The sequence below is a fragment of the Uranotaenia lowii genome, chromosome 2 (genome assembly GCF_029784155.1).
Source record: "Uranotaenia lowii strain MFRU-FL chromosome 2, ASM2978415v1, whole genome shotgun sequence".
Classification (NCBI taxonomy): domain Eukaryota; kingdom Metazoa; phylum Arthropoda; class Insecta; order Diptera; family Culicidae; genus Uranotaenia; species Uranotaenia lowii.
In genome coordinates, this window is record NC_073692.1 from 187,062,000 (window position 1) to 187,076,289 (window position 14,290).

Here is a 14,290-nt window from a genome sequence, read left to right on the forward strand (position 1 = left end):
TATATGAAAGAACTATGGAAAATATGAAACATAGATTTTGTGTGGATTTTCAGACCACTAAGTTCTAGTTTATTAAAAACAAATCAAAAACTTCTGTTTTTTCGTTTGGATTTGTAACTTGATCAAAATTCGAAATTGATTATTTGCAATGTTTTTCTCATTACTGCTGATTTAAAATAGTTTTCTATTTCGATTGATTCGATTCGCTCGAATCCGGTTTAATCCACTTTCCGATGGGATCCTACTTCAGCTCACCCAGGCTGCATAGGCACCCAAGGAAAAGCCAGGGAAAGCCAATCAATACCGGAACCTCTTAATGCACATCCGCCTCAACGTCGACGACTGGAGCTTTTCTAACTATCTTTTGCCCTTGGAGCGCACTCGTCTTGTAGAACAAAAATAGACTGATTGTTGACGACGACTGTACGACGTTCTAGCTGTTTGCTAGCCTTGCTCCATCATGCAAATTAACTCTCTGTCTGTTCTTCTTTTTCTTCTTTCCCACAAAAAAACATACACATCCCGGATCCAGCTGAAAAACTCCCAAACACAGCATAGCCCCGGCGATCAGAATCATGACCATCACCATCATCATCAGCATCATCATTTGCAGCACCATCATCAGCATCTGAGCCAGAACCATCGGGAGAGTTTGCGGAAGAAAAACACTTCAAAGGATGCCAACGAATCGGACGAACCGGAACCGGATGTGATACCGGCTCAGTTTAATATGAGTAAGTATCTGTTGCGGCGCGGGGCAAAGGAGTTTTGTCTATTTGTTCTATTCTCGGACCTTGCTATCGAGCATATCGTTGGGGTAACTTAAACTAACAGAGCTAATGCGTTGCAACTGATTTTCTCAAATGATCTAACAGGTAGTTGTAAGGAAGGAGCTTCCCAAAATAGGATGAACCCGAAAGGTGGGCAGAACATATTCTAAAAATATTATCTCTAACTTTGGACAACAAATAGAATAGATTTTTCTTTCGATACAGAAAAAAAAACCTTAATCGAATTCGTTCGAAGCTGTATTTAAAAATTTTGGAGGCGATTGAGTTTACGCTATACGCTTCATGTGTGGAATATATTATTCCACTTTACCACAGACTCAACTCACAAAATCATCCGTAGGACTCTTGGACTTCGATTTCTACTGGGTTTCTTGCACCGAAATGTAATTACTTGGAATAAAAGAGACCCCTGAAGGACTCATGAGTCAGTCGCGCTGTTTCCTGCCTCCGTCAACAGCCATCCTGGCCCTGAGTTTGTCTGTGGCGAAGGGGTTCTCCAGTCGGCATTTTCAGGCTTGTGTGCTGTCATTGGCCGTTTTTTCTTAAGGCTCGGACATTCGGCCGAAGGCCGTCAGGCCAAAAGACTATCAGAAACTATCAGAAAAGGGGTAGGCTTAATAGCAGCACGTTATCCAACAATACGTCGAAATTGTGCTAAGCCGAATGGGCCGAAGGATGTCCAGCCATATAGGACAATGGGCCGAATGAGATATTTGGCCGATGGTTATTTGTCAGTTATTGACCGATCGAACAGATCAGCTCAAACGATGGACTGAGCACTTCGAACAACTCTTCCGAGTGACAAATAGCGATGGCCAACAGAACCCGCAGCTCGAAGCGCAACTCGGAAACGCCAGCGCTGGCTGAAATAGAAGCGGCAATCAAAAATTTGAAATCCAACAAAACACCTGGGATCAATTGCATCCCTGCTGAAATCCTGAAGGCCGACCCTGCCTTGTCAGCACAAATGTTGCACCGTCTTTTCGTTGACATCTGGGATACAACATTTTTTTATTTGTAGATTTTTCTATTCTTGCAACGTAAGATTTCAAACTTTAAATTTGTTACAATTTGCGGGTACATATTTAACTTGAATTTCTTCTTTTTCTAAACAACTAGTCGTTCCGTCAATTCGTTCTAGTATCAATTTTCTTTCTATGCCGTTTTACTCTATGAATTTTTCAAGCAGTCTATGTATGGTAACAGGTGAATCTGATACAAGCAAATCGAGTAAAGAACAGCCGGTATTGTAGAAAAATGTGTGTTCGTTATTAACACATCTAAAGTTTGGGAAATTAAAAAAATCTTTGAATTTTTGAATTCTTAGGGATTGTTTTAAAAGATATATATTACAGTTGCAAATGAAAAAAGAACTGTTATGAGTCAAAGCAAATTGTTCCACATGAATAATAAGTATTTCGGAGCAGTCATTTTCTGGAGGATTATAGTAAAGGCCAAATATCAACTTCATCTCATACAGAAATGATTCAATCAGGATAAATTCGATAGAATTTTCTTCATTAGTATCTGATTTTGAGAGTATTCTACATTTAAGGTTGTTTCTAAGGTAAACGCAGACGCCACCTCCATGCCTGTTACGATTATCATTTACGGTTTCACTTAGCCACGTCTCTGACATGAAAATAATGTCTACTGTACTGTTGATAAAAAGATTTCTTAGTTCAATGAACTTAGAAAATCGACGAGCGCAAAGGCTTTGAACATTAATATGACAGATATCCAACATATCTCCGCATAGTACACTTTGAAGCACAGCTTCGGGTATAACATAAGGCGTCGAGGCATTGTTATAAGAATAATTATCCATTTGGATAAAGGACAGGTATTACATCAGAGTTTAATAAAGAGCTGCTCTAAGAATTCATGTTTGGAGCGAAATCAAGCTTAGCGTAGCTCATTTCAATAATTTGAATCAAAAAGTACCCTGACTTTTCAGATAACCATTGTATACGGAACGAAATGTAAATGATTCAGCGAGAGAAAAAAAAATATTTTAAAGAAAAAAGCGAAGGTATAAAAAAACAAAAAAAGAAGTAGACTAATGTAAGGATCAGGTAGGCCTAGATAAGTTTGAGAATGTTTAGGAGGCAGATCACTTCAAGATGTCAAACAATGAAGACTTGAAACCGAACTTGGCCTTTTAGTATTATCGGCTGCCTACACTAAGTACCTCTGTACGATGCACATGCAGCTCGTGTTGAAATTTTTGCCGCAACGTGGGGAGCCCTTGTTGGGGGCATCTCTTGGGCAGATTGGGTATCTTCCGGGCTCTAGCAACAACAGCAGCAATAACAGCAACAGCAGGCAACAGCAACGGTTCAGGAGTTCACCTGAGTGTCATGAGTGGGCATTAGGCAGGTCTGGCGTCGCGACGTCTATTTTAATTTCCATTCCAATCTCAACTAAAGACGGATGCACTGCTCACTTTCTAGCAGCCACAATGAGTCCCACTGGTCGGCTTCGATGGCAAATAGTGGACTGATGTTCGTAAGTATATTGGCTGAACATCAAAACAAACGTAACTCTGCAATAGCAACTCCGGAACGCACATGAACTTGAAGGGATCTTCTCTCAAGACCAGCGTCGATAGGGCTAATCTTCGATAGCATCATTCGACAGCTTTCTGCTGGGGTCACTTCGATGACATTGTACAATTCCCGGCGACTGGATGCAGGGTATTCTCCTAAAGGTCCCAAAGAAAGGAGACCTGACAGAGTGCGGTAACTGGCCAGGCATAAAGTTAATCTGTACAACCCTCAAAGTACTCTGCAAAGTGATCCTGAGCAGAGTCCAGGATAAAATCGACACTACACTCCAAAGGCATCAAGCTGGATTCCGATCCGGACGATCATGTGTGGGCCACATCACAAAACTACGAATCATACTGGAACAAATCAACGAACTCCAGGACTCTCTTCTGCTCCCAGAGTCCCAGAGAAACTAGTCCATCTCATCGAAGCACAATACGAGGCATTTTCGTGCAAGGTCTTGCACGACGGTGTCTTGTCCGAACCAATCCCAGTAACTGCTGGAGTGAGACAGGGATGTATGCAGAGCAAACTCGACGACCTCACCGAAAGCTCCAAGGCAGCAGGTCTCAAAGTCAATGTCGGAAAGACCAAGGCGATGGAAATCAACACAGGAAATTCCTCCAGTTTCATGGTAGCTGGGCAACAGGTTGAGAAAGTGGAGTGCTTCCAGTATCTTGGTAGCTAGATAACGCCTGATTGTGGTACCAGGAAAGACATCGAAACCCGGATCAGAAAGGCCCTCTCTACGAACGAAAATCCGAATTAACAACTCAAAAGTCAAATCCGTATTGCTGTACGGGTGCGAAACTAAGTGCACATAGGTGGTAACGACGCGAAAACTGCAAGTATTTGTAAACCGCTGCCTGCGGAATGTCATCCGCGCTTGGTGGCCTAGCAACTGGATCTCGAATAAGGAACTACATCGCCGGTGTCATCAAAGGGCGCTAGAAATCGAGATTCGGGAACGTAAGTGGAGATGGATTGGGCACACGCTACGAGGAGATGAAAACGAGATTTGCAGAGAGGCGCCAGAATGGAATCCAGAAGGACATCGAAGGAGAGGCAGGCCCAGAAACTCGTGGCGGCGAAGCCTAGTCGCCGAAATCCGAAATGTCGACGAGAATCTTGACTGGAACCAAGTGAAGACACTGGCCCCGGATCGTCAACAGTGGAGGTGGCGGTAACATAAAGTAAGTAAGTTATCTAGCCCTTTTTGTTGGCATTCCTCCAATGTTAGGGAAATCGTGCAACACACGCAGGCAATAGTAAAACGCTAGGAGTTTCCTTTGTGTATAAGAAAGAACAATGAGTTTGGTTATTGTTTTGCTCTCTCCTTTCCACTCCGAAAGTGCTGCTGTTGCTGTCGCTTAACAGGTTATGGGCCCAGTAATAGTGGAAAGGAGGAGAGTAGTGGAATTGGCAGCGGCAGGAGGGCGACCCGGGACAGTTTGGTAGTGCGTCGAGCCTGGGAACCGATTGGAAGTGCGTCGAGCCCGGGACCGTTCGGAGGCGTCTAGCCGGGAATCCATTCGGAGGTGATATGCCTGGACCTGGAACCCGATGGAAGGTGGTCGTGCCTGGAATCCGTTCGGAGGTGACCGAGCTGAGAATCCTTTCGGTGGGGTCGAGCTGGAAAACGATTTGGTGGCTTCGAGCCGGTGATCAATGCGGAGGCTTCGAACCGGGAATTCGTTCGGAGGTGTCGGGCCAGAGGTCCAATTGAAGGGTGGTTTAGCCTGGTATCCAATTGGAAGACAGTCAAACCGGAAATCTGACGGAGGTGTCGAGCCTGGAATCCGATGGAACATGGTCGGGCCAGATATGCGATGGAGGGTTGTCGAGCCGCTGGGAAGGGCTTAAACCTGGGCTACGAACTGCAAGGAGCGCCAAGGCGACGAAAGGTTGTCGTCGAGCGAACCGAAGGCAGGTTGTCGTCGAGTGAACCAGGAAATGATTGTCGGGCGAAACCGGTAAAAGGTCGTCGAGCGAAACCTCGTCGTGCTGAAGGCGATAAGGTTCGGTGTGTGTCAAGGAGGAGTAGCCACTACAGGAGGAGCCGCCGAATAGATTGCAGTTGATAACCGAAAACAGCGTGTGTTAAGGAGGAGCATTGGCATTCGGCCGATGTTGGCGTATGCTTGCAACACACACAGGTAAAAGTAAAACGCTAGGAGTTTCCTTTGTATATAAGAAGGTGTTTGCTTGCAATAAAGTTCCAGTTTTAATCACAGAACAGTGCGTTTGGTTATTGATTCGCTCTATTCTTTCCACCCCGAAAGAGCTTCGATGCTGCTGCTTAACACTTTTCACCTCTGGATTTTCCAACCAGCGGACGTCGTATCGACATCCGACTTTCTCCTCGCGCCGTTGGACACGCGCAACTCTCAGTCGTATCTCGCCAAAGACGAGGTGTTGGTCAGATGCAATGTCTGCACTTCGTTTGTTGCGGACATCAAGAAGGCTCCATTTTCGGAAGATGAAGATGTGGTCAATTTGATTGTATGTTCGGCCATCTCGGGATACCCAAGTGATTATGTGCTGGGGACGATGAGGGCAGAGCAATCCACCAATCACCATGTTGTTGTTTCCACAAAATTCTACAAACAGCTCTCCGTTTTCGCTCATCTCGTTGGAGCCAATTTTTGCGTTGAAGTCACTTAAATGGATTTAAATGTCACCCTTCGGAATTTTCTCAACCACACTGTTCAGTTGACTGTAAAACTGCTTTGTAAGGTTTTTAATCCGTGTTAGAATCTGGGTACAATTTTTCTTTCATTTATCGGTTCTTATATAATAAGGGGCGAATGGGCTTGCGGGCTTAATAGAAAACCAATTCCTCATTCCCAAGTAGCGTGTTCTCCTCGTATGCCAGAGTAAAGCAGGACTTCTCCGGACTGTGTCTTGTGTTCTCCAGTGATTGGCCAACGGACTTTGCTCAGTCCCAGAATTTCTAGTTTGAGATGGCTAGCCTCTCTAGCAAGTTGAGCCAGCTTGCCTTGTTGGACATGGGTTAAAACGTACCAAGTTCTAATTCGTGTCCGTGTTTTCATGCAGACGCTATTTGAGCCGCCCCTGACCTGGAGAAAAGACGCGTGCGGCCACCTTCTCAGTCTGCATGCGACCAAAGCATTCACCGGGGTTGGGTACCCGATCTCCGCTTAGGTTACTCGCATCCCAGCCGGCACCAGGATAGATAGGAGTTGTGATTAAGAGGTGATTTGACCACTATGGGGTCTCGTGTTACATAATTTGCATATTACCCACCCACCCAGAATATTTGTAAATAAATTTAAAATGTCTGGAATAAATTTTAATGGCATTCAGTCGGTCTGATCGAACTGTGATGATATTTTTGGCTTTGTTACAGAAAGGCATAGGGAACGGTCAGTTGGGGATATCATTAATTAAGGGTCCAAGACCCCACTTTACCAATCGACTCAGCTCGACGAGTTACGATGATGTCCGGGAATTTGTATGTTCCATAAAAACGTTCTTACCACATTAACTCCTATTCTAGGTTTCACGATTTTGATGAATTTAGTATCAAAAAATTGCATTTTTTTCCTGTAGGGCATATTTCAAAACCAAAAAAAAAACAAAATTGTTTAAAATTTTTCTATTTCATAGTAAATATAATGCTTATATCGGCTCCAAAAAAGGTAGCCAATTGCTCAGCAGCAGAAACCAGCAATCGCTAGATTAATTACGTAGGCGATCGAAAATTTGACAAAAAGTTCATCAATTAGCCGAGAATCGATCCTACGTCATTTAACATGAAAGATGGGGAGGCTAACCCCTAGACCACTAGTGAGTGTCGAGTAATGTGGCTCTCAAACTTAAACAGTTTGAAATATTTTGAGAGTAAATGACTTGTTAATTATCAGTTCAATTATCCCCCAAAAAACGTACTGGCCACCTTTTTTAATATTGAGCTTGATCATTTTTGCTTTCGAATTTCTTTAATCGTTATTTTTTTTATAGATAAATCATTTATAATTCAGAAATAATAAATCCATCACAGTGTCATATGTTTTCAAAGATAATTTATACTCTGCAAGAAAGCCTCCAATCCACTGTTAAGTGTATTAAATCGGGTTTTTTCTCATTTATCTCATTTTTTTTTCTTTCCAGTATCGTCTTCTCCATTGGTGTCGACACCGCCAATGCTCCACAACAATTCCAGAGACAAGGTAAAGCATATTTTAAGCCACTGAAAAACGTATTCTCTCATAAATTACTTTTTTTATTTAAGCCCGAGAGTTATTCCTTCGTCGACTACTCAACAAACTCCTACTACCTTAACCCAATCGATTTGACAAGCTTGAGCAGCACTATGGGTCTAGAGCGGGATCCCAAAATATTATCGGGACCCGGTGCAGGTCTTCCGATGGTCACCACATTCGACAGTGGCGGAGGAGGAGTAGTAGGTCCCGGTATCATTCCTCTAGAATCGAGCCTTCCAAATCATCACTTCCAAGGTGGCACTGGAAGCAGTAGTGGCACTTTGTCCCGAATCCGACCGGCAACGATAGCAACGGGTGCTCCTCTTCCTCCTTTGAGCAGTGGGTCCGATTTGGATCTCAACGTCATCAAGGATCGGCTCATGACAACCCGAGTTCCGGAGAGTTGTGTCTGACCTGTCCGATGTAGCATAATTCGAATTAGTAACATATCCTGTGCGAACCGAGCTAAAATCCATGGCGTCCATGAAGATGGTGATGATAATGATGATGATTATGAGTGTAGCAACAGGTGGAGATACAACTGTGTGGTACCTTTTCTTATATTACTAAAAATAGTAGACTTGGTGCAAAAATCGTGCATATCTGAAACCCGTTGTGTAGTTTTTACGCGCGAGAGGTGCTCTGTGTTCCGTGAAACTTTGAACGTCTGTTGAAGAATGAGTAACTAGGTGGTAGATCCTAATGTAGTTAATGTGAGATTGACGTTTTCATTTCTACCAAAAGATGGTATAGCTAATCGAAAAATATTGAAATCTAATCGATGGATGGAAAAAAACGAATAAAATGAAGTATATTGTATTGAAAAGTGTTGTTGATATTTATGAAAGAAAATGAGCTACGATTTCCAATAGAAAAAGGCACTATTATCCATTATCGTCATTCGTTTGCTGGTTTCCAGCAATTTGTAATTTGCTATGTATATACACTAATTTTATTATATACACTATTTTATTAAAGCTATAACGAAAGTAGCTGACTAGCCATGACTGTGATGATAATTCTTCTAAATAAATTCTACCCGCTCATTTTCACCATCTTTCATTTCATCTAACCTTCTATCCATCTATATAAATTTCATTATCTTTAGATGTCCCTACTAAAAAGGACATCACTTTTCACCGATAAGGCCGATACATTAAAGTAACAAATATGTTTAAAATGTTGTGTTCGTTTGCCTTTGGCGAAATGATTCTTCTCACCTAGACGTGTTCTTTGTTTTCAGAAGAAATTCTTTTCGACCCCGATCGATTTCGATAATTTTTCATTCTCAATTCGATAATTTTTCAATTCGATAATTTTTCATTCTCTATAAGTTTCTAGAGCACTATGAAACTTACCTATTTCGGGATACGATTTTTTTCAAAAGCTGGAAAAACGGTTTCTGAGTTTATAGCTATTTCATCATTGCAAACGTGCTGTTCCACCTGGTTTTGTTGCTCAGCGGCGGCAAATGAGTTTCGTGCAGTTTTAGAAATTAGTTAAATTTTTGTTGCCGCAATTTAACAACCAATTTTTGAATATTATCTATTCGCCGTTCGTAAGCCCCAAGCACTTCCCATACAGCCAGATGTGCTGTGTGGGCTGCACATCTCACGCTCCCTAGAATGTCCGTCATTCTTGAATCGAATCCATCTGGAGCAGGGGTTTCTTCCTGAATTACATTCTCACCGGTGTGCACTGAACTTCGGACGGGGAACACCCAGCACGTCTTACCTGTAGGCCTGTCAGCAATCGAAAGAGGATGACGTAACGATGAGTGAGCTTTCGTGGAATGATATGATGTATTGTCAGAATATATTTATTTTCTTATGTTCAATATAATTTATTTTCGCAATGTAAGATTTTCTTTAGTTTGGCTTTCTCTAGTTTCTTTTACAGGTTAAACAAGACAGGTCAAACATAAGTACTGATGAAAAAATTGGTTCAAAAACACACGGATAAGTAGAATTCAGTTTAAACCAGAGGGTTGCAAAAAAAAAGAGCTGCACCAGCCGCGCACGCAATTTCGGTAACACACATCCCTAACCCTGAAATGTTTAAACACAACTTGCCAATTGATATTCGCGGCAGGTGTATTTATAAATTTTCTAGCACCAATTCGTAATTTATTCTGTTTATTTATAGAGGATTTTGATAATAAAGCTTGCACAGCAAACGAAAATTACCGAGTTCGGTAATTTTTTTACCGAAATCCTAACATGTGTAAATCGTTAAAGTGTTCGGTATTTTTTTCGGTAAAAAATAAACGAACATCGGTAAATGAAGAATCGATTTACCGATGTTCGTTTATTTTTTACCGAAAAAAATACCGAACAGTTTAACGATTCCCACATGTTAGGATTTCGGTAAAAAAATTACCGAACTCGGTCATTTTCGTTTACTGTGTGGTCATTCTTCCTCTAATGGTATTGGTGTACCAACACACAATCATCCCGAAATGATGTCTGATATAGATGTCCGTTAAAGAGGCTATTTTCGTGACGCGAGATCCGTTTACAAATTTCAATTTGTACCTTTATAGTGTCGCCGTTAAACCACTGCCGGACTCCGGAGTTGGAGTGGTTAAACGTAATTCTATGTAAAAAATGCGAAATTTAGTGCGAACAAAACCAAAGTTACGGCAGTTGGTGATTTTATGACTTATGGCCTTCATGGCATCGCAAATTCATCAAAAGTTAAAAATGTTTCTACGTTTTGCTTTTTCATTAAAAACCAAGTAGCTTCTTTTTCTGAGTAGGGTGAAAATCGAATGTTTTTAGAAAATTATATAAATTACTGAAGAAACCAATAATTTTTCTGACTATGTCAATTTAATGACTCATCAACCTTAAAACTTCTGATGGATAAACAGCATGATTATCTGTGGACAAAAATTTTTTTGAAGCCATTGAAGTTGAAAAGTGTTGCATGTTGCCCCAGTTAACGGTAATAATTTATTACCTGAATGTATGCAGCACCTTTATGTTGTTCCATACATCAGCTTAAGTGATAGAACAATAGTAATATTTATTTCAAACAATATTAAAAACTACTGCACTTGGTGTTTTCACGACTCTCGACCATTATGGCGCCCCAAATTTGTCAAAAACTATGTTTTGGGGTTGTGAAAATTACTGAAGAAACTCATAATTGCGATGGCCTATCAACCTTAAAACTTTCGATGCACCAGCCGTTTGATTATCTGAGGACATACATTTTTTAGAAGTCATTAGTGTTACATGATGCCCCAGTTGATGGTACCACAGAGAACAGAGTTCGAGCTGGAGCTCAACACGTGTGTGTAAATACCAACCTAAGAGCACCTGCAACGGTTCAGGCGTAAATATTGGTTTTAAGTATACCAGTTTTAGCAAAAATTGAAATTTTAGAATCGGCTAAAACACCCAGTCCCCACCGGTGTAGGAGCAAATTTTAAACGGAAACACTTTCATTGCAGACACTCAATAATTGAGAAGAAAAAACCCATTTTATTAGAAAAATTGCATACGTTTTGAGTTTCACGGTTAATTGTCTTAAAATTAACTCTACGAATATTCTTTTTGACAGAACAATGATTTCAACTATTCTACCAGGATTTCATTAATTTAAAAGCAAAAATGACTACACAACGAGGAAAAAAGGTCAATTGAAACAATTCTTCAATAAATTCAATCAAATTTCTTTGAATCAATGGAATAAGGTTTTGTTAAAATGAAATGAAAAAGCAATTTTTTTTTCAAGTTATTGCTGACATTGATAAAGGAAATGAGAAATATTTATCCCAAAGTCAAAGGAAATTTTGTTTTTCGGTCCCGTCCAGCAGCGGACTATTGAGCTGAGACCACAGATTTGGTGATGCTGAGTGAGTAAATAGAATCGCCATGAAAAGGTCGCGCAAATGATTCGTTAAGGCCTTCTTGATGGAACTCCCCGCTTTGTACATGTAACTTTAAAAAAAATCTCTCGATGCTCCGATTGGACACCAGCTAGCAAGCACATCCTCAATTGTGAATAACTCAAATAAATGGTTTAAGAATATTGATTTAACATGATTCTTTTCATTATCGATAACATCCTGGAACTCCCTAGAATGTAATATTTATAAAACGTTCCAGTAACAGAAAAATAATAGATTTTACAACCATGCATTGTAAGTGAAATAAGATTCTTAAGAATATAAACTAAATTAAAACTGACAGCACTAAAAAATACATACTAATTTCAAAAATAAATTTCGTATTTCTCAATATTTTTTTTTTGCAATTATTATTCACTTATGATGCAATCAAAGTCTATTGACTTTCTTGGCTGCTTTCAATCATATCCGGTTCAGCATACTTGTGTTTGGAAGCTGCCTCGGCGTGTATTGACCGTACTACTGCTGAGGATTGATGAGATCCGGAACTCGTTCTTGATCCATTTTTTTAATTGAGTGAATGGAAATTCACTGTTATTTTTCCTGGAACAGAACACTTACTTACATGCGGCACCTGTTCGAGTAACTGCTTCGTCGCAGGGAGTGGAATGTTCCAATTGAACATTTTAACTCAGCCGATTTGAGATTGTCCATCAGCTGGATTCACTAATTCGTCGAGCCCAAATGAAAAGCTCAAATGATATGGTTTTATTAACATCTATTCTCAATTTATGTTACGTATAGGTTGGTTGAAGCGAAAAAAACATTCAAATAATATCTCAAAAAGAAACTATTATCACACCCAATGTTACTCAAACATGTGTGAAAGAAATCATTGTTGGCTAAAATTTTCTCACCGTGAACTAAATCGGTCTGTCGGGTCAGTCGTATATTTTGAAATCCTGTTCCAAATTTGCATGAATTTGGAACAAAGGCGTATAACTGTTGGGAATTTTGAAATCGATAACTGTGCTAAAACAGCAATATACGCCACCGGTGCCAGCCGAAATGTTTTAGCGTGGTCGAAAATTTGCATCTACCGTTGGGACAGCCCTAAGTTTCAAACCAAATGCGTAAGTGGACTAACATCCATATCGCTACCGGTACACCTATTTTTGTTTTCATTTTTTCGACACGCTTAGAAATTAATACTCATCGCTTATCTCAATGTATGACAGTAACACAAATTTTGGTGTAATAAATTTTAAAACATCATGATTTAAAAAAATAGCAAATCATATTTCAATCACAATTGAACGCTGTCATATGCCCCATATTGTTCAAACAATTTTGGCGCTGAATTGAAAGTTGAATTCCAAGTGTTAAAGTATGTGTTGGAATTTTACAATCAGTTAACAGTTTTCTAGAACAGAAAATGTGAACATAAATGGCTCGATATTCTGGTTGATGTTACCTGAGATCGATAGATGAGGACTTGTAACTCAGGGTTAGTAATCAGTAAAAATGATTAAAGTTATTTATAAACATGAGTTACAAGATAACATCAACCGGAATACCGACCCATAATTAACAATTATAACATTTATGTTCACATTCTCTGTTCTAGAAAACTATTTACTGACAGACATACTTTAAAACTTGGAATTCAACTTTCAATTCAGCGCCAATATTGATTGAACAAAATGGGGCATATGCTGGGACATATGACAGCGATTAAAGTATGATTGAAATATGATTTGCATTTTTTTTAAAATCAAGATGTTCTTAAAATGTATTACACAAAAAGTTGTGTTACTCTCATGCATTGCAATGGCCTCATTTGAGATAAGTTATGAGTATTAATTTCTAAGCGTGTCGAAAAAATGGAAAAATATGTGTACTGGTAGCGACATCTTATGGATGTTAGTCCACTTACGAATTTGGTTTGAAACTTAGGTAGGTATTCTCACACACGATTTTAACAAATTTTTGTTCGGGGCCCGATGTCAGTTCTCTGTGATGGTACTTCCTTTTTCGTTGCGTCACATTAGGACCAAAACCATGCTGCAAAAACGGAAGTAAATCGTTCGTAAAATAAGAAAGCAATTGAAGAACAAAAAAGGACAAGTTTCTTGTCAATACAATTCGTTTTTGGTACTGTAAAACAGTCTGAAAAGTCGCCGAATGTGACGCAACGGAGGAAAAATGCGTTGAAAACCACTGCATGGAAAAAACTTTTATTGGTTACAAATTAAAGGTTAACTTGTTTAGCTCATGATGGTGATATAAAGCTTGTCAAAAATTCGAAGTCTTTATTTATATTACGACCAAAATCATCGCAAAGGTTTTTCCAAACTATATGCGCAACGCTGGACTGGGTCATAAATTTTTGACAAGAGAACGGAAATCAACCTTTGTTTTAAAAAAATATCAGCAAAGGAACCCAAATTTGCATAAAAACCAAAAAAAAAAAGGAATTGATATAAGCAGTTCAAAAATGCCCATACCTGCAGTTCATTTTGTTTTGTTGTTACTGGATATTTCAAGAACAAGACAGCCTCTATTAATTTCAAAATGAATACTTACAATGGATTTTGATCAGGCATGTCAAACTGGGGGTTCGCGGGCCGCATGCGGCCCGCGGCTTTGGTCAATGCGGCCCGCGTAGCCCCGTCTTAAATTTTCACAAAATTCCCTACTGCACAGAAGAACGCTGGCTCTCCTGCCACAAAATATTTAAAAGATTTTTTTTGCTACGAGAGGAAGTATTAATATTATTTTTGGAAATGAAAGGTGAACCTGTTGAACATTTTCAAGCAGACGACTGGGTTCAGGATTTGGCATTTGACGTTGATCTCACTGGCCACC

At 40.0% G+C, this 14,290-nt stretch overlaps 1 protein-coding gene across 2 annotated transcripts in view; it reads left to right on the forward strand.

Moving 5' to 3' along the window:
* LOC129749338 (nephrin-like) overlaps positions 1-8,392 on the forward strand; it is a 475,038-nt gene extending 466,646 nt beyond the window's left edge. For both annotated transcript variants that reach the window (XM_055744277.1, XM_055744276.1), the window contains exons 17-19: positions 533-734; positions 7,475-7,533; positions 7,596-8,392. In XM_055744277.1, the coding sequence (XP_055600252.1) occupies positions 533-734; positions 7,475-7,533; positions 7,596-7,979 (645 nt within the window). In that variant the 3' untranslated portion in view covers positions 7,980-8,392. The remainder of the gene's footprint in view (positions 1-532; positions 735-7,474; positions 7,534-7,595) is intronic.
* Positions 8,393-14,290: the final 5,898 nt, after the last annotated feature.